This window comes from Sphaerodactylus townsendi, linkage group LG09 (assembly GCF_021028975.2).
Source record: "Sphaerodactylus townsendi isolate TG3544 linkage group LG09, MPM_Stown_v2.3, whole genome shotgun sequence".
Taxonomy (NCBI): Eukaryota; Metazoa; Chordata; class Lepidosauria; order Squamata; family Sphaerodactylidae; genus Sphaerodactylus; species Sphaerodactylus townsendi.
The window spans coordinates 85,425,304-85,449,509 of NC_059433.1; the positions used below are offsets into that span (position 1 = coordinate 85,425,304).

General features: G+C 41.1%; 1 protein-coding gene across 8 annotated transcripts in view; it reads left to right on the plus strand.

Moving 5' to 3' along the window:
- Positions 1-24,206, plus strand: part of UBR5 (ubiquitin protein ligase E3 component n-recognin 5) — an 85,581-nt gene that overhangs the window by 16,681 nt on the left and 44,694 nt on the right. For 6 of the 8 annotated variants that reach the window (XM_048507414.1, XM_048507412.1, XM_048507411.1 and 3 more), the window contains 13 exons: positions 1,364-1,523; positions 7,286-7,435; positions 10,624-10,835; positions 13,688-13,804; positions 14,399-14,509; positions 15,871-16,025; positions 16,580-16,697; positions 17,690-17,874; positions 18,334-18,443; positions 18,956-19,068; positions 20,597-20,740; positions 21,518-21,629; positions 21,834-21,988. In XM_048507414.1, coding sequence (XP_048363371.1) covers positions 1,364-1,523; positions 7,286-7,435; positions 10,624-10,835; positions 13,688-13,804; positions 14,399-14,509; positions 15,871-16,025; positions 16,580-16,697; positions 17,690-17,874; positions 18,334-18,443; positions 18,956-19,068; positions 20,597-20,740; positions 21,518-21,629; positions 21,834-21,988 — 1,842 coding nt within the window. The remainder of the gene's footprint in view (positions 1-1,363; positions 1,524-7,285; positions 7,436-10,623; positions 10,836-13,687; positions 13,805-14,398; positions 14,510-15,870; positions 16,026-16,579; positions 16,698-17,689; positions 17,875-18,333; positions 18,444-18,955; positions 19,069-20,596; positions 20,741-21,517; positions 21,630-21,833; positions 21,989-24,206) is intronic. The other 2 variants (XM_048507415.1, XM_048507417.1) reach the window with 1 other exon arrangement.

The window sequence follows — 24,206 nt, forward strand, 5'->3', positions numbered from 1 at the left end:
GAGGAGGCCTGGAGGGGCCTTCAAGGAAGGTGACAGTATATTGGCAGCCTCTGTGCATCTGGTTTCAGTGGCGTGAAATTAATTAGGGAAGTCCACATGCCAAACTTACTACAGTCTTGCTTCATATTATGATTATGATCGTTATTTATATTGTATTATTATATTGTTGTGAACCGCCCTGAGCCCTTTCGGGGGAGGGCAGTATAGAAATTAAACATTGCATTACAAAGTGAGAAGGTGAACATGAAGAGTTTTTAAAGATGAGTGAGATGGGGGCATGCATGAAAGTGAAGGAAATGGGAAACAGGAAGAAAAGTGAAAAGGAGGTGGGGGAGAAGACAAGTAGTGGTCAGGAAGAAAGAATTCTGAGCTCAAACAAAATGGTGCTGACAGCATGATTTTGGCAACAAGAGGACGAATAAGTGTGAAATTTGAGTATGGCCATCAAGAATCTGTTTGTATATTATTTTTGGATTGATAGGTTTATGAGAAGAGGTGATACATGTAATGGGGAAGCATGCCTGTGTTTTCAGAGGAGTAATTCCCTATAGCTCCATGAACAAAGATTTAATAACCGTTAATTTTAGGAGACCTGGCAGCCTTCTGCGAAGGTAACAGGCCTTCATTAAGAATATTATAGCTTTGGCTGGCAAAATCTCAAAATATAACTTTGCAAGCTTCTTGATGAATCACTTTTCTTATGTGAAAAAGTCCCTGGCCTGTTACTCTTTTAGTAATGTCTGCCTTGCTTATTCCCAGGATTATCTTAAATGGGTTTTTGTTTGGTGAAATTCATATGCTTTTTGGACATTTGTGTATTATACTTTGTCTCACTGAAAGAGAGAAGCTCAATTGTGACCAAATACCCTTCTTCCTCCTGTGGAATGCTCTGCTGTGGGTGTGGCTCTTCAGGAACAGACCTACAAGCAGAGCATTCCACAGGAAGAAGGGGAGTATTTGGTCACAATTGAGCTTGTGTCTTTCGGTGAGACAAAATAGAACTGTTTCTATAATAATGAAAATATTGATTTGCAACAAATTAGAGGCTTTGTACTGTCAAGGAGAACGATCCAAATTCTTCATCTATGTGACCCATGCATTCTTTGTACACATAGGTTGTAGATTGCAATAAGTGGTGTTCCTGATCACTCCCTTGTCTCTTGGAGAATGTGCTCTCTTATCTCTTAGAGCAATTGTTTTAATTCATGCTTTCATTGCTTGAATTATTACAAGTAACTGTTTCAACACTGGCTTTTTTACATGCTTAGAGTTTACTTTCTGGTGTATTTCAGGGTTTGTTCTTGTCAACAGAAACCGTTTGGAGGATTCTGTTAAACTTTGAATTCACTGTGTTTACTTATAGGCACAGGTGGTTCTACAAGGGAAATCTAGAAGTGTAATTATAAGAGAGCTCCAGCGGACAAATCTTGATGTAAATCTTGCAGTGAACAACTTGCTGAGCCGTGATGATGAAGACGGAGATGATGGTGACGACACGGCTAGTGAATCATATCTTCCAGGAGGTTTGTGTGGAGTGATGCTTCTTCTTCCTTTCTAAAATTATTTTTGTGCTCTTCTGTCAATTTAGAACAGTGGTAGAATGTTTACTTTGTTTTTTCTGCTGCACACAGTACTGGAATATAAAGAATTACTGTTTTTTCCCTTAAAGATGACAAATTAGAGAATCCTAGGTAAGACAAAGCTAGAACTGGAGCATAGGCATTTATGTAACCTTGAATTTCTTCATTCCTAATAAAATGAAGAATCAGTGGATTTGTGTAACAGAGTTCTGCATTGGCCAGAAACTTGTCATATAGTTTTGCCAGGATATTTAAACTAGTCAGAGTACTTTGTGTAACTAGTTTACGGCATTCTGGTGAAGGGATGTATTGCACAGAGCTTCTAATGTCAGAAATGTGGGGGGAGTTCTGCTAGCCACATACTTAAAAATGAGTGGTTATTTTATTCCCATATGAGACTTGGGGCTTTGCATAATTGATGTTCATGTTTGGGGCATGACTTTCCATGCTTCTTAAGAACAAATACTTATTAAAACAAAGTGTTCCCATGCAGAAAGCAGGGTTTTTGTACGCATTATAATTTTGGTCCATTATATTTTTGTCTAAAGCAGGGTTCAGTAACCATTCTAATATCAGGACCCATATTAGGAACAATCAGACTGAGAAAGCTGCAATAAAGTTGCAAATATATTTTGGCAAACAAAGATAAATTGCATTAATAATATTAGCAGTAAAATTTGCACCAGCTAGGCTTTGTTGATAGCGGGTGACTGGAGTAGTGGGGCATAAATCTATGATATGTCAGAGAAAGAAATTCACCTCTGAGTTGCACATGTCCTCAGTCTGACTTTAAGCCATGTGTGCATCCCCTTCATTTCAGTGATTTTGCTGCCTATACCTGGAAATGTGAATCTCAGATGAGTGAACTGATTTCTTATGATTCTAGGAATATTTTGATGTTTCTTGGTGTGGTTTGCAAATTATTAGTCGCCTTGAGGCCTTTTTTGGCCAAGGGCAGCATATATATACCTCTCTAATATATAAATGCCTTCAGCTTCTTTGCTTTTCTTTAAGTGCACCCCCAGTCATCTTAGGTGGGAGTTCAGTGGTCTGTAAATATGCCCAATACCTGAATGTCTTCCATAAAGTTTATTACAACTGTATCTAATTATGAACCTGATCCCCATGTGGATAGAAGAAACAAGTTAATGGGGGCATGTTCAGATCAAACACATACTTCTGCAGATCTGGGTCACCCTCTGGGATTACTGAAAAATGTGTGAAGGCAAAAACAACAGAGCAGACTTTCAAGAGAGTGTTCCGAACTTGTGTAAACAATTTAAGGCAGGGGTCTGCAACCTGTGGCTCTCCAGATGTTCACGGACTACAAATCCCATCAGCCCCTGCCAGCATGGCCAGTTGGGGCTGATGGGAATTGTAGTCCATGAACATCTGGAGAGCCATAGGTTGCAGACCCCTGAAAGGGATTATCCTTGTGGATGGAGGTGGTGGGAGTAGGAGTTGCTACTGCCTGAGCCAAATGGGCATGCTGGCAGGGGGAGAGGAAGGGGAGCTGGAACCACCATGATAATAGGCTTGGGGGTTTGTGCGTGCGTGTGGGACTGGAGGTGCTGGAGTCACCATGACCTGTTCAGCTTGAATTAGAGAGGTATATAGAATCTTGTGAATAGATTGAGTCTGTTACTGGCAGGCCTTATTTAGAGAGTTGTGGCAAAGGGAAGACTGGATGTGTCTTATGGACAGTGTGAATCTCTGCTGCATGCCAGTTACAAATAAATTACCTTGGAGCGAGAAGATAATTCTGTAAACTGGCCCCAAGGCGGCATGACAAAGAGCATAATTTGGTAAACAAATAGCACGCTGATTGGTTTTGTTAAACTTACGTATCAGGTATTTGGTCAGTAAAACATTAGGTTAGTTGACTGGTCCGATTTATTTATAGTAATAACTTCACTAGAACACTGGAAAAGATACTTAATCAGCAGATCTGTTATTTATGGTAATTGCAAACAAAGCAGTCAGCTGTTAGTGTAAACAATGAAATTAACTTAAGCAATGGCAGTGAATTCTATCTTACCATGGGCACTCTTCAGCAGTATTTTTTAATGCTGATTTCCTGCATGGAAGTTCCGGCAGTTATATTTGGTGGCCAATAGAGAACCTTTGATATGCTTTTGTCTTTGCTCTTGACTTCTGCAAGTCTCAGGGCACCTGCCTTTGCTAACAAATAAAGCCATAATGAAAGGAAGAAACATAACCTATATGCAGAATTATATTCTTGTCATCAGAAAAACATCTCACAATATTTGACAGGTTAGTTGATCAGCACATTGAATCCTGCTTTGTTTTTGTAGAGTTTAAGACACTGTGCTTATTGAGTACATTAGTCTTATTTAGTGTGCCAAAGACATGAGTTCCTACATTTAAAAATGATATATCAGCCGAATAACTCCCTTGGATGAGCTGTACCGGCTTTTGAATGTTCATATTGTTTGACCTCATGGTGAGTGCCGGCTTGGCCTCAGTGGTGTTGTATGTGGATGGCTTGTGACTAAATAGTAGCTGTTGTACATATTTGGTAGCACTGCTATTACTGTGCTCTCCCAGTGGCAACGAAGCATTGTCTTTTACAGCATGTTACAGGACATAGTGTAGTCCAATTGTTTCAAAGGGCCCTTCAAAACCTTTATCCAACAGCGTTGTATAGGACTCAGACTGATTTCAAATGGAAGGAACTGTTTGAGGCTTTGAAGAACACAGTAGGAGATGTCAAGCGTAGAGGCTGCCAGAATGTGATCTGGAGATTTTTATTGCCCTTCTGCCTTAAGATTCAAAAAGCAGTTGCTCTTGGAATATATGAGGGTAGTATTTCATTTTGGCATATGTAACTGGATTTAAACTACTCTAAGTACTTATGTGGATTTGGCTACGTATAGGATATTCAGGGGTGATTTGTCGATGTAAGGATGAAGTGTTTTCCTCAGTTATCACACAGCTTCAAAGGATTAGAAGAGGCCGCTCTAATTTACCTAATCATAATACTTAAATGTTTCTGGTTATAGAACATGTGCAGGTACATGATTGGCTCACTTTGGTACATTTTTGTGATTTTAATTGCTGTCAGCTGTCAAGCTATTTCTTAGATTCATGATGGTTAGGTTGTCTTTGTATCTGCCTAAAGGAGCTGGGAAAATGAGTCGTGATGTTCTACATCTGCATCGTCCCACTTGGATGATCTGAGGATGAGAGGCTGACAGTTTAAGTTGACTGTCTTATTGATCTTGAAATTCAAAATGGATTTCGGTGAACACAGTGTCCTTGGAAATACATATCTTTAGTGTAATCCCATGAGTTATAGAAGTTTGGGGCAAACCCCCCCACTGTGTGTTTCTGACTCACTGGGTATAATACAAGCTTTTTAAGCTTGTGGGCACATTTGGAATTCTGACACAGCATGGCTGGCCCAGCAACAAAATGGCTGTCAGGAAATGGCTGCCACAAGAGGCGGAGCCAACTCCAAAATGATTACCATATCTTAACTTCAGTAACAGTGGAGAAGAACTTTGTGATATGGTGACAATTTCTGCTAAAGCAATATTTTTTAAAAATCTGCACGGCTAATCAGAAGCCTTGCTGGGCAAAAGCCCCACCTGGCTCTACTCACGAGCGCTACTGTTGGACCCCTTTGGTTTAATATTTGCTAAAGAGATTAGACTATTTGGTATCAAGTTTTTTCCCCCTTTGTGGGGAGGGGCTGAGAACAGCACATCTTGATGCATCCCCTTTCTGTTCCCTCCCTGCTTAGGACTTGCCTTTTGCAGAGGGAAGTAGAATCATGGACATGTGTTTTCTGATGTTTTCTTTTCCCAAGTCCAGTAGGCATTACTGTGGAGTCTGTAAGGAAGACTGAGCAGAAGTTTGCGTGTGGATGGGTGTGTGAAGGCGAAATAGGGAGGGAAGGGTGCTTTGTGGGGAAGGGGTGAAGCTAGTGAGGAAAGGAGAGTGGTTTGGATGCAGCAGGACGGGGCTTTCTCCTGGAGGCGACTTAGGGCATCTTGGATGGGTGATTTCCATCCCTTCTTCAGGGAGGCAGGAAATAGAATTTTCCACTTCCTGCTGAGGAAAGGAGAGTGGTTTGGATGCAGCATGACCGGGCTTTCTCAGCTCTCGTTTCTCACTGTGGGCTGAAATGCTGCTACTGAGAAATAGCATGAAGGATGAAATGAGAGTCTACAGTTGAAAGAAAAGATTGGTGGACTGGATGCCCCTCCCTTCTGTTTGCAGAAATCTACTGCTGGGACCAATCCATTGGGAAGAGGACCCCTCATTTCATTTATCTCATGTATCTCTACATCCTGACTTTATCAAATGAGTGAGGCTTTCGTTTCAGCATTAAGAAATTAGTATATGATGTGAACTTATTGCTAAGGTTTGGAAAACGATTCATGGAAAAATAGTTCTCTTATTCAGAATATGGCATTGTTGTAATTCACACGTTTGTTCTAGAGTAGAAGAGCTAGCGACTCTTTAGTGGTGAACTTCTGACTCATTGCAACGTATTTACTTAGATATGTGCTGAAGGAATGGCATAGGTCACACAATTTTAAACCCAGAGGTGAGTCCCATGAGGCTGCACGGACATCTGCCTTTTCCTGTGGAACCAAGGGAGAAGGAAAATGTTCAGGCAGTTTATCATGCCTTATTGGTAATAGATGCGCTTGAAAATAGGCAAAAGTCAAGGTTTCTCAGAGTGGGAGCTACGGTTTCATTTGGTTTGCTTGAAAGGGAGAGATGTTAAGTTTGAGAGTGTTTGATTGAGGTGGGTTCGTTTAAACAGGAAATGAAATGGGCAGTGTGTAGGAGCCAGTGAGGAAATTGGGGTTTAGAAGCCAGGTGACTGAAGAAGTCCCACTTGTGTTTGTTGGAGCTGGGAGGATATCTACTATGAGGCTTTTGGGGGATTGGACATGGAACGTCTAGTAAATCTAGAAGTGAGTATGACTTCATACATTTTGAGAAAACACTTGCCATAAATTAAAATATATTTGCTCTCATTGTACATTTTTTACTCTGTACTAGAAAATAAATTCTTTAAAGCATAGCAGAGGAAACTTGAACATTGACAGTAGAGTTGTGTGTTTTCATGCCAGGAGTCAAAGTAGAATTAAGATTTCATCCTCAAATGGAGCATTCCAAAATGGAGGACTTCTGTGCCAGAGAATGCCTCTTAGTATGGCAAATATTAAAAACACAGTACTGTAAAACAATTTCTATGGGGGCATAATTATTAATGCTGTATATATTGGTAAAATTCTGTCAAAGACACTTTTCAGCTTAGGACATTTGTAGAAGGCAAAATGGAGATCGCGTGCTGTCTGGAAGAAAAATTTCCTTTAATTACCTGCTGTGTTCTGGATTTTAAATTTTTTGAGTTTTGCTCTTTTTTAATGTTTCTTAACTGCTCACAGCTTTGTCTAACATCTTGAGTTTTTAGGATTAGATTAGTCTCAGTGACTTGAAGAAGCAATTGGCCAAGCGGTTGACATAGATAATATTGATTTTTGAGGTTGCGGCCTCGTGCTTAACTGCAAGCATGGGCAATAGGCACGCTTGCATGCACAACGACATCTGAAGAATAGAACATCAGTCTCTGTTGGTGGATTTGTCTTGTTTGGTGATGGTCTTTTCTAGTTGATATTTCAAGTAGCTGATTATTCACCTGAGATCCTTGTCTCCTCTTGTAGAGGATCTTATGTCTCTCCTGGACGCTGACATACATTCTGCTCACCCAAGTGTCATTATTGATGCTGATGCTATGTTTTCAGAAGATATTAGTTACTTTGGTTATCCATCCTTTCGGCGCTCATCACTTTCCAGGCTAAGCTCGTCCCGAGGTAATTTTGCACTTTTTTTTTCTTTTGTAACTAAAGTAGTATTGCTGTGGAGTACTGTAGTTATAGCACATGCTGGTGAATTTGTCTTCGATCTGTGTGTACATTTCCCCCCTATTTTAAATGTAGGTATTAAGTATTTTCTCTTAAAGTATATTTCTGAACTGTCATCTGACATAATTACGAGCTGTATATTTGAAAGATCTGGTAGGTGAAATGTACATGGGGCTTTACCTGTGTACGTATTTCATTGCCCAAAGTCACCTTAACTAGACTTACTTTGAGAGTATGGATCTTAAAAAAAACAAGCCCTGACATGAATCATTCTGGAATCTGGAACATAATTTACTTTAGATTGCTCTGTAATCCATGTCAGAGCTGATTTACTAGTAGCGGCGCACAGGACATTTTCTGCCTTCCTAGATCTGGAGGAATGTTTTTGTAGTATAATTAAATGTCCTTCTTCTGTTTTGATAGGTAGCATTGAACTCTGTTCCTCTGCTCATTATGCACTGCTCTAAGAGTAAACAATTTATTTGCAAGATAGAAAACCTAATGAATTTTTTTTTCAAATATAGATGAGAGAGGGTGGAATTGAACTGGATTCCGAAAAACCTTGCAGTGCTCCATTTTTAAGCCAGACATTCTTATCTGCATTTAGGTTTAGAAGTATTTCATTGCAGCTGCAGAATACTTTGCATAGCATCAAGTTCTAAGTATGATTTGAAAAATTATGAAATGTTATATTGGACATGGTATGTGTAGTTTTTCCTCCATAATTTCTTAAAGAGGAGTATGATACTCGGCAGGTATTCAAAACATTTAACCAATTCTTAATCCAACCCTCTGACGTGACGTGTGACTGTACCTCAGTTAATCTTTGTTAGATATTTGGACAATTCAGTGTCTATAGCTGCGTTCAGACACCAGGATAAACTGTAGTTAAAACGCCAGTTGGGCACAGACTCAGCTTGTTGGTGTGTTTGCAAGTTCACCTCAGTCTTCCCCCTTATTCTCAAGTGCAGAGCTTGACTGAAGACTTCCTGGTTTGATCAAGTTCTGCATGTGAGAGGAGGTGGAAGGAACTATGGGAGTGTGTGAGCATGACAATAAGGCATGTCTGTGCCTGATTACTGGCTAATTCACAGGTTGTCATTATGTCTGACTGCAGATGATGTGTATAATGTAAGTTGCTGAGGGGTCAGGGTAATGTTTAGATACATAAAAAGAAGACTTCAACTTCGCCCAAATGTCAGGTGTATCAAAACTAGCTTTATTACATTATTTAGTTTATATAGACCAGGGGTAGGGAACCTGCGGCTCTCCAGGTGTTCAGGAACTACAATTCCCATCAGCCCCTACCAGCATGGCCAATTGGCCATGCTGACAGAGGCTGATGGGAATTGTAGTTCCTGAACATCTGGAGAGCCGCAGGTTCCCTACCCCTGATATAGACCAGGGGTCTGCAACCTGTGGCTCTCCAGATATTCATGGACTACAATTCCCATCAGCCCCTGCCAGCATGGCCAATTGGCCTTGCAAGCATGGTTCAGATTTAATACTGAAATTAAAGTTTGGAAGCAGACCGTGGGATCAGGCATACTTTCCTTCCATCCCTTCCTCCACTCCCAACTTCCTTTGGTATATGCTACCATTACCAGCTCAATAGTGTTTTCATTTTAAGGCTTCATTTTAATGTGGCCACATGCATTGCCATAATTGGTTGTTGGGGGAAGACAATTTCTGTATGAGGGAGATAGACACCATAACTTTGTTCACTGCTCTTAGTATCTGAACTCTGGCTTCAGTGCTAAGTCTGGGTGAATCTGAACAGACCTGGCACACAAGGGGAAAGGAAAAGTTGTCAACAGATTGGTGACTGATTGAACGTTAAGGAGAGGAAGGAGAATATTCAAATGTCTTTTGTGGGTTTTCTGGGCTATATGGCTGTGGTCTGGTAATTTTAGCTCCTAATGTTTAGCCTGCATCTATGACTGGCATCCTCAGAGGCATGTCAGTGTGCCATGGAGAGAAATACAACATACCATGGCATTCCTCTGAAGATGCCAATTTCATAAATGCAAGTGAAGTGTTAGAAGCTAAAATGACCAAACCACAGCCACACAGCTGAGAAAACCCACAATTGCCGTTTGATTCCAGCTGTGGAAGCCTTCAGCAATTCATAGAATGAGCAGAGTTCCAGGGGATAAACAAGGCAGAGATTAAGGTGGCTTTTGAAGAAAGTGTGAAGAAATGCTGATGGGGGAGAAAGACAGGTAGTGTTTACATAAACAAGGATTCAAAGGTTTTATCTGCATTATGTGCATGTACAAATATTCAACCTCTGACATTTCTTAAACACTTCCCTTTTTCCTTTCTAAGGTTATTTCTGTGTTAAGATGAAAAAAATTCTTATTTTCCATGTATCATTTGTCTCTTGGATATTTAGCTTGATTACCTGACTTAGAATTTTAATTGTATGAAAGAACTGGAGAGCACTGGCTTTAGACAATTTGTAGGCCAATTGGAGGGAAAGCATTTTGGTAAGGAACGTCTTCCTTCAAAAATCTTCTTAGAACTTGTTTGACTTCACTTTTTTTTTTAGTTAACCAGCTTTAATGTAAGATTGAAAAATCAAATCCAGTGCCATGTGGTGTTTAAACTAAGGGGTTAAATTAGAAAAATTTGCAAGAGTTTTTTCTTTTTTAAATGTGTTTAAAATTTTGCAATTGGTGTCGGTTACTGGGGAAGTTCTGAGACTCTCTAATAAACACTCTTTTTGGGCTATCTTAAATGTCTCTAACAGATATGATCTTGTTAGGAGATTTATTTTTTGTTACTCTTTTTTGATCAATCTTCCTCAATATACTCTTTGCATATGGTACTTTACAATTTTTAAATTGCCTTTTTATAGCTCATGCTTTAGAAAAGCATTTTCCAAATTTCATTTTTTGGGCAGTTTGGATCTCCCAGATTTTGAACTTTTATTTCTAGTTCCATTCCTGCATTTTCAGATTATTTTGGTTAATAACGAGTACATATGCTGGAAAGGGTCAATTCTTTGAATGTTTGCATGTCATTTTTATATTTAGCCTTTTATGAGACTTAACTGCTGTTAGTTGCATCCTGAAGGGTCTTTACTAGAGAGTGGCTTACTTTTATCCCACTGGTGTGACCCAATTGCATACCAGTTCTCCTTCTTCCCTTAGAGAGAGACTCTGAGCTGTTGCGTGAACGTGAGTCCGTTTTACGTTTGCGTGAACGAAGGTGGCTTGATGGAGCCTCATTTGACAATGAAAGAGGCTCTACAAGCAAAGAAGGGGAGCCCAACCTAGACAAGAAGAACACACCTGTCCAAAGCCCGGTCTCCTTAGGAGAAGACTTGCAGTGGTGGCCAGATAAGGTATTTGGTTTGTTAAATTTTCCTATATAAAGTAATTATGTGCATCTCTGTGCCCGCCTTGCCCAATGGAAACACTGCATGTAATTACTAGGCTGTGCTCGTGTTGGCATTTGAAGCTGATAGATGCTGTTCAGGCCGCTTCTTGATCTGATCTTTTGCTGTACTTCATTCCTAAACCTGATTACTTGGAGTTAAGTAGTACTGATTGTAATGGAGGTGATCTGTTGAAGGATGTGTAGCCGCCTGCCTTGAACTGTAGCTTAGCATTCTTCCAGCTGATCAGGAAGCTCTCTGATTTGGACACTCAGCAAAGTATTCATTCTCTTTTCTGTTTGCAAGAGAGCAGCATTCAAGTCTAGTAGCACCTTTGAAGACCAGCAAGATACTGAACTTGAAGTTGCCCTTCAGGACCTACTAGGCTCAAATCTTGTTCTTTTATTGCAGACAGACATGACCACCCACCGGAAACTGTTTCCCCATGTTACATTTCTTTTTCTCTTTCAACTGAATGTGTGTTTCTTTGGCCTTTTTCTGGGCACCCAATTGCCCTTTCAGCAGTTCTTCTTTTAGTTTAAGATTCCTGCTGGCTAAAGCTCTTAACATTTATTTCCCTACCTAAACTGAGAAACGTGATCTCAAATCATAATTTATTTGTTTTAATGAGAAAAATAACTGAGCTTGCTTGTATTTTCCCATTTTTCATTTCTTAAATTAACTTGGATGACAGTGTGTGTGTGTATTCTTTCTTTTGTGATGTTCGCTCTGCCAGTCAGTCTGTTTGCTCTCACTGCTTTTCACTTCAGTTCCTTTTACGTGTATCTTGATTTGTTAGGAGACTGACTAGTAACTGGTGTAGAACCAGCGTGTCTGCATGGAGTTTCAGATCTTGCCTATTCTATTCATGAGATGACATGTGAATCATGAGCTTTGGCTAGCTTGTCCTGTTGATTTGGCATCTCTCCTGGGTTCAGTGAAGACGCATGCCGTGCTTTTTTGTTTTTTTTCCCTAACAAGAGAGTAAAATGTTATATAAGGCTTGGAGGCTTCTTGTGTCATAATTTATGATCATCTTGGCTAGGGTAGGGCAAGATATATATTTGAGGTGAGGGAACTGGCTCCGTTTTTATATTTTAGATGTTTTGGAGTATTTGCTGCTAAATAGTCTTATCAGGAAGGACAGTTAAATAAAATGGGTGGCTGAAATGGAACTGGGTGTTGCGGCTTAACAGAATGATCTGCTGAATCTGAATGACTTCGGAATGTTTCGGTCAAAATGCCTTTTGCGCCGTTGAAAGCTTATAGAATCTAATCCCAGAAACTTTAGAGGTTCTTGGAGAATGCTGTGTGAAAATAATTCCAAGTTAGCAGAGAACTCCAGTGCAATCTTGTTAGCCTTTGCTGTGGGTTCTTTTTATCGCATTCTCTTCTTTTTCAGTGCTTACTTAAAGCTTCGGATTCTTTAAACTGCAGGCACATTTTGAGTTGCAAATGTCTTGACTTGTGAGTAATCTCAGCATAGTCACTTGAAATGTAGGTCTTGATGTAAAGCCAGCTCAGGGTAGTTAACAGTGGCTTCTGTGGCTCGCCCGTTCCAAGAAGGGATAACAGAATTATTTCATCCAAAACATCAAAGCTGAGAGAGCATTTTAAAAAAAGTTTTAAGCAAAAAATAGGAAAATCTTGGATGTGTCAGTATTATACACCAGACGCGTGATTCTCTAATGTTGTGGGTTGTTATGTAACAATTTTCATACTAAAACTTTATGCAGAACTTTGTTAAAAGAACTTCACTGATTCAAAAAGAGAGAATATTTCAAAGGAGTTTTTCACGACCCCCTAATTTCCATGTTTTTCAAGGCAAAAACAAAAAAATGAATATGGAAAGCATTTGATTTTTTTAATCTGCCTTTCATCCTGGGCTGTCTTCACTGTATGGTATGTTTTTGAACTCAAAGTGGCATTGCTGACCACTGGTGGCTTGCAAGCAGGAGAACATTCAGGTGTTCCATACAACAGCAGCTCAGTTTATTATCATCAGGGAAAGCCTTGACAAATGTAGACCAATGACATGGAAAAAGACAAAAGGACGATCTTATTTAAAGAAAGATATACCAAAGTGAGCCTGATATGCTTCTCAAGGGGCCAGATGTGGCCCCTGGGCTCCATGTTTGACACCCCTGTTTTAAGGTTTTCATCTTAGGCTGCACTTTTTGAAGAGAGGAGGGTGGCCACAAAGGGCTGGGTGTTTTTTTTTCCTGTTTGGCATCTGACCTCTGGAATGCTCACCTGCCATCCCATTTACCTGGCTTCAAAACTGCTGAGTTTTGGGCCCAGACAAAATCTTGCCCTTTCAGTCATTTAGACTGGCTTTAAAATTTTCCTATAGATGAAAGCTTTCTCTGTGCCTGCTGCTAGTTCTTCATCTCTATTTTGCTGTCTGTGGGCTTTGTAGGCAGTTCTGTCTTGATGCTTTGTGTCCTAGGATACTTGTGTTGCGTTATACTGCTTTTATGTGGCTTTATTCTGGAACCTGTATTGGTCAATTTTAGTTGGACAGCATGGTACAGAAATGTGTTAAATATACATAATTGTATACTTCCTCCCTGTTTTGTGATCTGTTGGTTGGCCCAGTTACTTCATAAAAAATTAAATATGTTTTACTAAATCAAGTATTGTTAAACTTCAAGGTCATCTGGTTAAAGAACAAACTTTACTCCGATACAGTGTATGTACCCGTTGACCTGTTTAGAAATCCTCTGCAATTGTTTCTCCATGTAATGAAATCTGGTGCTTCTGAGTATTTGGTACTGATAGCATATTGCAGTTTTAAACTTCTTGATTACTTCTTTTAGGATGGGCTGAAATTCAGTAGTATTGGTGCTCTGTACTCTGAACTTGTGGCTGTGAGCAATAAAGGGGAACTTTATCAGTGGAAGTGGAATGAATCTGAGCCTTACAGAAACACACAGGTATATATCATTTTGTTCAATAAAAGTGAAATATTTCATAGAACCATAGAGTGGGAAGAGACCACAAGGGCCATCAAGTCTAACCCCCTGCCGTGCAGGAATACACAATCGAAGCAGTCCTGACAATTGGCCATCCAGCCTGTTACTTTGCATAAGTTTGGTCATGTTTTTGCCATGATTCAGCAAGAGCACCAAGTTGTAAAGACCTGCTTGCTCTGGAAAGCTCCTTCCAATTTCACCACTTCTTCAGCAGCTTGGCAGTTGGTAGGAGGGGCTGAGAGAAGGATGTTGGAAATGGATGCCTTATGAATCCACAGCCCGTGGAGGGGGGCAGTGGGGCATCATTCACGTCTCTGGAAAAAGGATGTAGCTGTGTAGCTTAGTATTCCAGACTCAGAATGTAACTTTCTGCCATATGTTTGGTTCTGTGGCAGAAAGTATGGTACTGTTTTGAGGAACACCACCTGGGTGGGGGCTGAGATTGCTTCTCCCACTTAGGACTCTGGAAAGGCTACTGGCCTCTCTCTCTGCTAATTGTGATGGTATTTCAGTAGTGAATGTACAAAATGTTACCTGCTGCTTCTGTTTCTCAAGAATTCTTCAATACATCATCCACGTGCAATATCTTTGGGATTAACCAATGAGAAGATTGTCCTCCTCTCTGCCAATAGTATCAGAGCAACTGTTGCAACAGAGAATAATAAGGTATGATGCTCTTGAAATGAAGGGATTCTCTCCATGTTCCACTGTCTTGGTCTAGGAAAAGACTACTGCTAGGTTTTACGAAATTATTTTTGGTGGTTTGTTTCTCTGTAGCTATATTGTTTGCATACAGAAGCAGAAGTGAGATCTGCCAGTGAGAATATTATAAAGATGATGGTGGAGATACTTCTGGCATTAAAGGCATGCCTATTAATGGGTGACTGAACTGAACCCATGTGACCCTTTCTTATATTCAATCAGACCACTGGTCCATCAGGGACAAAATTGTGTACTCAGAATGGCCTCAGTTTTTCAGGATCTCAGGTAGAGGTCTTTCACATCACCTCTTGCCCAGTCCTTTTAAACTGGAGGTGCAGATGCCAGGGGTTGAACCTGGGATCTTTTGCATGTAGAATAAGGGTTCTTCCACTAAGCCCCACCCCTGTGGAATTTGCTTTTGTCTTTACACCGATCCCTAGTGTCTTTGGTCTGTTTAAAATTAATGTATAAAGCAAGAGGGGGATGCTTGAGGCAGCTCTCATTGGCTGTCTTTTGGCTCTGCTTGTTACATCTCCTACGTAGGGTTTATTATGTAGTGATCAACATTTTTTGAGATACTGTGGCTGAGAAGTCAAAGGCCATTTCTGCACGGCCAGAGCAGTGGCTTCCCACCGGCTTAAATAAAGCCGGTGGAGTATCGGGACCGCTCACACCGTCCTATGCGGGCAGTCCCAATGCCGCCGCTGCCTGCGGGGCGGCTCCGCACGGAGCCGCCCAGGGTGTTTATGAGGCACTTACCTTTCCTTTCCTTCCTGAGCGAGTTTTGAAAATGCTATCTTCCCACCGTTTTGGGGGCCTGCACACAGCGCTGCAGGGACAGTGTTTTTTCCGTTCCTAGGGCACCTTTTTTTGGCCGTGCAGAAACGGCCTAAGAAAGACCAGAAAACTAAAAAAGTCCTGAGATACAGCAGTGGATGGCTAAACAAAGATTAACACTTTAGGCCAAAGCACTCCACACATGCTCCTTTGGGTGTGTGTAATTCTCGCCAAATGGAAAGGTTTCTGTTTGTTTCAAAGGAGGGATTAGAGCTCTACCCACATTGGTATTTTTCCTTTGTGGAAATTTAATCTCAGATATTGAAGAACTCGGTAACTGAATTTCTTTTTGCTTCAAAAGAAAATACTTACTGTAGGCCAGTGTGTTCATGGAAGCAGTACCAGGAAGGATTGGAGCAAGACTCTGCTCTAGAAGTGATTGAATGTGAACGATCTCAACACTACTCTCTTGCTATGTAACGTCCTGTATAAATACAGAGTCCGGTGTGTGTGAGAGTGTGCTGATGTGTATGTTTTTGTCCTCTTAGGTAGCAACCTGGGTAGATGAAACTTTGAGTTCTGTAGCTTCTAAACTAGAACATACTGCACAGACTTACTCAGAACTGCAAGGAGAACGGATAGTGTCACTACACTGTTGTGCTCTTTATACCTGTGCTCAGTTGGAGAACAACTTGTATTGGTGGTAAGTGTGTCATATGTCACTGTAAATTTCAGTTCTAGGTGTTATGTCCATTCATAGATTTGAGCACCTTCTTTGATATCTTGGCCTGTTCAGGTGTTAGAACTGACTGACATTTCAATGTACGCTCAATTTGGCCACTATTTCTATTTCACTATTCGATTACTCTGGATTGGTGGATCTCATTGATTGTAGAACACAGATACAGAATTTTGCTTTCTCTTTATGTAACTACAGATGGGTAAGGGGCAGCTGGGAGGTGGGGGGTGGGGTCCCCATGCGTCATATTTTCCAGACATACTAGCATGTTTACCTATGGCCCGTACTGATATTTTCCCTTTAATGAAATAGTAGCTACAGTTGAGCAAATTCTTATTTTAAAGATGTTAAATCTTAGATTTTAAGCTTTTATTAGTGGTGGTAATTCTCCTTAGGAACCTGTGAAAAATTCATTGCCTTTGTTTAATTCATTAATACTCTTACAGTGTGTAACTTGATGTTCAAGATGACAAAGGGATATTAAGCATACTAAAACAATACCCCCCCTTCTCCTCTAGGGGTGTCGTTCCTTTCAGCCAAAGGAAGAAGATGCTAGAAAAGGCCAGAGCAAAAAACAAGAAGCCCAAGTCTAGTGCTGGCATTTCCTCAATGCCAAATATCACTGTTGGTACTCAGGTAAGCAGAAGCATGCTGTAATGGTCATATGTGCTTTATGATGTAATGAGGTGTCAGCATTTCTGAAGGCCTAGTGTCTCAAGTGGGAGCTTTTGCTGTTGGAACTGGGAACTGGCACAAATGACTTAATTGCCACATTCTGTGCTGTGCTTTGTCTCAGCTAGAATCATGCGGGCCTCTTTATCTGTCTTCTCCCTGCTGTTGTATATACAGGATTCCATATTTGCTGGTACTGCGGCAGGAAATCTGTTCAGCTGCTATTTGCTATACTCTCTTGGCATCTCTGCCCTAACTTTTGTATCCATATTTTGTTCGTAGTATACTAAAGTAACAAATACCTTACACCTAATCCCATGATGGCTGTGCCAAACATCTGAAAACCAAAAATAATTACTGGGTTGCTTTGGATATTAAAGGATATCTTTACTGTTGCAGCAAACTCTCCCCCAGCCAATGCTGATTAAGATCTCGTGGGACTATGTTGTGAGATGGTTGCCGGTGTTCTGTGGATGCTAAACAACTCCATACAACTTTGCCAAGATCCTGTGCCTTGAATGCAGTGCACTGTAGAATTAATTGTGGACAAGATGTAGTCCAGTGAGATTTGATGAATGCCAGGAGGGGGCTGACAGAACAGTGGAAAGCAAGGGTGGTAGTAGTGGGGATAGGTGGAATGTGTAGATCAGAGGGAAGCAAAAAGGGAATTAAAAGGGCCTTGTGAGGAAAGGGCGGAGAGAGGGAGAGTAGAAAATAGAACAAATGGTTAAAGGGTTAAACTGGGCCAAGGGAGGGAGAAGCAGGCATTGCAAGGGGAAAGGATTGATGGGTTGGGGATAAAATTTCCCTTTCTTTATGAGTTCTTTTAGGTCTACTGCATGTATATACTGATACCTGTATGTCATACTGAGGAACAGGCATAAAATGAATTACTCAGAATTTCCTCCTTTTTCATTATCATTTTTGGTGTTTCACTTTGGCCTTTTTGATTGCAGGTGTGTTTGAGAAATAACCCCCTCTACCATGCTGGAGCAGTTGCTTTTTCAATTAGTGCTGGAATTCCTAAAGTTGGAGTCTTAATGGAATCTGTATGGAACATGAATGATAGCTGCAGGTTTCAACTCCGGTCACCAGAGAGTTTAAAGAATATGGAGAAGGCTAGTAAAACCACTGAGGCAAAGTAAGTGGGCTAAAGCGTGTAATAAACATTTTTTAAAAATAATAGATTAGTGCCATTTCCAGCTCCTTTTCTGCCAAATTGTCATTATTGCACTTTGGTTCTGAAACCTAATTCTTCTCACGTGCACCAGGGACCTTTGTATGTTTGCAAGAATAAGCCTCTAAAATTATCTAGTAAAGAATTTGAATGTATCTGACTTGGCCCAGTCTTGTTTGAAAAATGCACCTTCTTCAAATCGTGTAAGCGTACACTCTGATCTCATATTTCTGCTTTGTGGATTGAGATTAAAGATAGGGCTCTTAGTCCGCAAAACTTTTAAATCTTCTGTGTATCATATCTGCTTAGCAAAACTTTGCATTCCCTTTAAAACAAAAAAAGCTCTGGAAAGTTAGCAGCTGTGTCCAAAGTGTTGGCTAGGCTTCATGTTATATTCATGTCATATTATTTTTAAAATCTTAGACCTGAAAGCAAACAGGAACCAGTGAAAACTGAAATGGGCCCACCACCTTCTCCAGCTTCTACCTGTAGCGATGCCTCTTCAATTGCAAGCAGTGCATCCATGCCTTACAGTAAGTTGTTCAGAGAAAAATAGTGCAGATTGTGATTTTTTGCCAGTTATACTGATGGATTTATAGTCTCTTTAACTGTGAGTGCCCATGCTTATTGTAGCTACTGCAGGCCACTGCGAGTAGCAGAGAGCTGGACTAGATGGACTCTGGTCTGATCCAGCTGGCTTGTTCTTAGGTTCTATATAAGGACTAGTATTCCATCCAGTACATGGCTGGTTATTTGGAAAACAGAACTTTAGAGAAATATATCCTTTAAAAAGGTTTCATTTCCACAATTAATTGATATTGATGTTTGTGTTCTCTGTAGAAATGTTACTTATCATACCTATTAACATACAAATATTGATGTTAACCATACATAGTGCTAGTCAATGGTGTTTCCAGTAGGCTGGAAGTTATTCTTACTAACTGAGAAATTGCCCTAAGAGTGTTTTTTAAAAAAATAAATATGCATTTGACAGAGAAGTAATCAAAGCAGAGTGGTAACTCCTTGTACTTCATTCTTCTCCCAGAACGACGACGGTCTACGCCTGCTCCAAAAGAGGAGGAGAAAGTGAATGAAGAACAGTGGTCTCTTAGGGAAGTAGTATTTGTAGAAGATGTTAAGAATGTTCCTGTTGGCAAGGTTTGTGTAAAACAGAACTGCTTTCAGTATTCTTTTCATTATTATGGTATCAGTCCCCTCCCCCCCTCCACTGCTCCTTTGAGAGTGCTACTGCTTTACAAACACATCTGAGATATGGCTTGATGCTTCCGTATATGCTGCCTGTGTGTTACCACAGCACGATGCGTGCTCATAGAGCAATGACGACTTCGGTTCTACATGCTGACTCTGGCTGATCTGATCTGTCTCAGGAGAGTTTTCTCTGGAATTGCTTCCCTTTCCAGCATCTTTACTCGGCCAAATGGAGATTTCCCTGTATCAGCAGCTGTGGTTGAGATGGATATTAACACATGCATACTGTTGGGTATAACAATAGCACAAGAAGCTGCAAATAAAATTTATCATACGAGCAGTTGGTTCTTAACAGTGCCAAAGTTATTTAAGCAAGTGTTTTTGTTTGACCAGCCATTTTAGTGAATTGTTTTGTGTCTGGATTAGGAATGAGGTGTAGTTCGCTTGCACACTCTTTCCTTATTATTAAAAATATAGCGATTAGGGTCTAGCAATTCTAAGGTGCCATTTTTCCAAGACCACTGCAGCTGTATGTCTGTTATCAGTTGGCTTAACTGGAAGAAATGCCTTGGCTTTTTACTTACATCCAGATTCTGAGTACTTTTTGATAGCCTTGCTTTAGTTGTGTGAGGAAGTGTCACGCTGTGAGAACAACTCCAGAACGGAGATTGTTTAGGTTGTAAAACTGTATATTTATTAATGTTTATACATTGCCTTTGTGCTCTCAAAGTCATCTAGGTGGCTAATAAATTAAAAGCATAAATAATAAAAAACCTATTAAAAACCACTATAACCTGGCAAAACCCCACTATTAAACCAGTTAACACCAAGTTAAAACATACAAATTCACAGCTGACACATGGTGACCTCATAGGGTTTAGAGGGGAAGAGACATTTGGCAGTAGTTTGCCATTGCCTGCCTCCACATCATGATCCTTGGAGGTCTTACATCCAAATACTTGCCAAGGCTGATCCTGAGATCTGATGAGATCAGGCTCGCCTGGATACACTATCTAAAAATAACATTTAAAACATAGGGCAGGAGGGAGTATTTCAGGGGAAATGCCAGAATAAACAAGAAAGTCTTCACTCACTTGTGGACTATGGTAACCAAAGGGAACCGGCAAGACTTTGTGGAGAGAGTTTCCGAATTTGGTGCCGTGACAGAGAAGGCTGTCTGAGTTGCCACCTCCCTAATCTCAGAAGGTGGAGGCACCTGAAGCAAGGCCTTCAGGAGATCACTGCAGCAGTCAGAGAGGTTCATAAGGGAGTTGGTGGTCCTAATTATTTCACAGAACGTGAAATGACACGTTATTCACTTAGAAAATAAAAGAATATGACCACTGCCGTAAAACTGTCTTGATGTTTCTGGGTGTTCAAAATTCTGAGTGTACTCTTACAACCAAGCATCTGTGTATTCAGCTTTATCATTCAGGGTTTAATTTATTTGTATGTGTATAATATGTTTCCTTTATAGGTACTGAAAGTGGATGGTGCCTACGTTGCTGTAAAATTTCCAGGGACATCCACCAATGCAAACTGTACCAACAGCTCTGGTTCAGACCCTGATCCATCTTCCCTTCTTCAAGATTGCCGCTTGCTGAGAATAGATGAACTCCAGGTATATATGACAATCTCAAGACATGGCAAGTTGAAAATGTTAGTAGATGTTTGCTGAGGGTGTAGCTTGGAATACCATGTACGATTCTTTTATCTGAAGAGAAGGTACAAAATTTGATTGGTGAATGTTCAGGGGGTTAGAACTTCTTCTATAATAGAGGAAAGTCTGTAGAGGTTGTGGTTAGAGACAAGATTACTAAAAGGATACATGATGAAGGTCCTAAATAAAATGAATAGTGGCATGAATAGAACTGTGGGAACCCCCCCCCCCGCATTTATATTAAGCCTGGGGCTGTTCATGAAAATGATTAGCAGAATGTGAATGACAGGCAAAAGTGAGTATTTATGTCAGGTTCTGGTGGTGATACTTCTTCAGTGATATCAAAAGGGAGGATTAATGGAGGATCTCTTGGGTCACTGGATGTTTTCCATAAATTCAATACACTGAATATTGTTTTAATGTTCTATTTGTGCTGTTTTATTGTTTGCTATTGGATTTGTTTTTATAGCAATGATTTTATTGATTTTGTAATTGATTTTATATTGTGACCTGCCCTGGGCCCTGCAGGGATAGGGCGGGATACAAATCCAATGAATGAATGAATGAATGAATGAATGAATGAATGAATGAATGAATGAAAGCCAAATACCTCTAATTATTACATACTTCTGATTATTACATGTGTGAGAGAGAAAGGCTATAGCCGTCTTGCTCCTCTTGGTAGACTGCCAGAGAGTTAGACCAATTCACGGAACTGAAATCTGCTTTTATTTCCAGGTGGTAAAAACTGGTGGAACTCCAAAAGTTCCAGATTGTTTTCAGAGGACTCCTAAAAAGTTGTGTATTCCTGAGAAAACAGAAATTTTGGCAGTGAATGTAGATTCAAAAGGTAAGTGTCTTTCAGCTTCTCAGAATAGAAGATAAATGCTAATCCTGTCAGCAAAAATGGACAAACTCTGTAAAACGGCTTGAAAAACCCACCACAACCAGTCTGTAAACATTGCTCATTTTATTGAACAAAATATTTACCAGACATTAGTTTATTATATATTCTGAGGGTGTCAAATCTGTTGGTCTTTTTATACATTTTCAGGAGTGCATGCCGTACTGAAGACGGGAAACTGGGTTAGGTATTGCATCTTTGATCTTGCAACTGGAAAAGCAGAACAAGAAAATAATTTTCCTACTAGCAGTATTGCTTTCCTTGGGCAGAATGAGAAGAATGTTGCCATCTTCACTGCTGGGCAGGTCTGTTTTTTTTTATTTCATGTTTTGCGATCTCACATCACTGTGAAGGGCATTTGATGGTGTCAAAATGATCAAGTAACAAGACAGTAAAGTGTAGCGTGATTCTGTGGAGTGGTGCAGCTTCTTGTGGCCAAGCTGGCCAAGCTGAGCCCTAAAGGCAAGCTGAGTGTGCTAGAAAAGTGCCAATAAGCACAGTAGTCCTTGTAGGTTCCTATTAGCCTTACAAATAGGCAAGCTGATATGGAGGAACCAGGGACGTAGGTATAGATTTTTTATGGGGGAGGGTTCGGGGGGGCAATGCTCCCACTCGCCCCTGGGGGCGTGGCCATGCCTCCCCAAGCCCCACCTCCGGCCTCAGTGCTTATAAAAACAGCTCTCCTGAGGCCGGGGATGGCCCCGCCCTACCCTGCCCCCCCACTAACTGGGCTCCCAGCCGGCAGCCCCTTCTGCCCTCCCCTCTGGACAGAGGCGTGGCTAGGGAAAATGGAGCCCAGAGCAAAATTTGAGTTTTGCGCACCCCCCCTGGGCAGCCACTGTGATGCTGGAATTCACCACAAACTTTCAATGGTGTTTAAACTGGAGAGCCCAAATTCTCCTTTTAAATCCACCTTAAGGGAGAATCTGGGGTCCCCAGTTAAAACAACACTGAAAATGATGCTGTTTTGGGGTGGATTATCCCCCACCCTGAAACAGCATCACTTTCAATGTTTAAACTGGGGACCTCAGATTCTCCCTTTAATTCCATGCCAAAGGGGGTGGATTTAAAATGAGAATCTGGGGAAATTTGGGGGGTGCCTGCTGTCAGGGGTGCAATAATTAAGCTAGCAGCACCAAACTTTCAGGGTATCTTTAGGAGACTCTCCTAATGATACCATCCAGGTTTGGTGAAGTTTGGTTCAGGGGGTTCAAAGTTACGGACCCTCAAAGGTGTAGCCCCCATCTTCTATTAGCTCCCGTTGGAAACAATGGGGGATGGGTCACCCCCTTTGGGAGTCCATAGCTTTGGACCCCCTGGGCCAAACTTCACAAAACCTGTGTGGTATCAGTAAGAGACATTCCTGATGATACCTCCCAGGTTTGGTGAAGTTTGGTTCAAGGGGTTCAAAGTTATGGACCCTCAAAAGTGTATCCCTCATCTTCTATTAGCTCCCGTTGGAAACAATGGGGGATGGGGCACCCCCTTTGGGAGTTCATAACTTTGGACCCTATGGACCAAACCTCACAAAACCTGGGTGGCATCAGTACAATACTCTCCTGATGATAGCACCCAGGTTTTGTAAAGTTTGGTTCATGTGGTCCAAAGTTATGGACCCTCAAAAGTGTAGCCCCATCTTCTATTAGCTCCCATTGGAAACAATGGGGAATGGGGGCACCCCCTTTGGGAGTCCATAGCTTTGGACCCCCTGAACCAAATTTCACCAAACCTGGGTAGGATCATCAGGAGAGTCTCCCAAAAGATCCCTGAAATTTTGGTGCTGCTTGCTTAAAAACTGTGCCTCCTGCAGGCCAAAAACTGAAAACCACTAAAAATACAAAAAAACTCACGAACGGGGGCAGAGCTTCAGACATGCAATGGGGGGGTTTTGAACCCGAGGGAAAACCCCCCCCCTTTACCTATGTCCTTGGGAGGAATAGATTTTCTAGGGTTGAGCATTTTGCACATTTGCCTCTATTCCTCTTAGTCTATTAAGACTGCAAGTATGACCAAAGAGTAGGTTCGGGGATGGACGGTAAACACCTTAGCTTTTCCCACAGGGACCCAACAATAAGAATTCAGCGACTGTTGATTTTAAAGTAGTTCCTCCCATGCCTGACCTCTGTGCCTCTGTACTCTGAACTGGATGTAGCACAGGGGTGTCCAACTCTGGTGCTTCACATGTTCATGGACTACAATTCCCATCAACCCTTGCTGGCCAGGGGCTGATGGGAATTGTAGTCCATGAACATCTGAAGCGCCAGAGTTGGGACACCCCTGATGTAGCAGATGGTGGTTCAGCAGGTTTCCAGTACAGTGCTAAAGGCTATGGTGAAGTAATAAGGAGCCCTATCGTTTGATACCAAGCCATGACCCAAATCCCTTTGTAAAGGGCCTCATATGAATTAAAAGAAGCAGAAAGGGAAGTCCGCCTGGGGCAGATCTATGAAAAGAAACATGGGTTATGTCTCAGATCACCTTCTGTTTTAATCATTTGAAGAAATAGGCCTGCACACGAAAGCT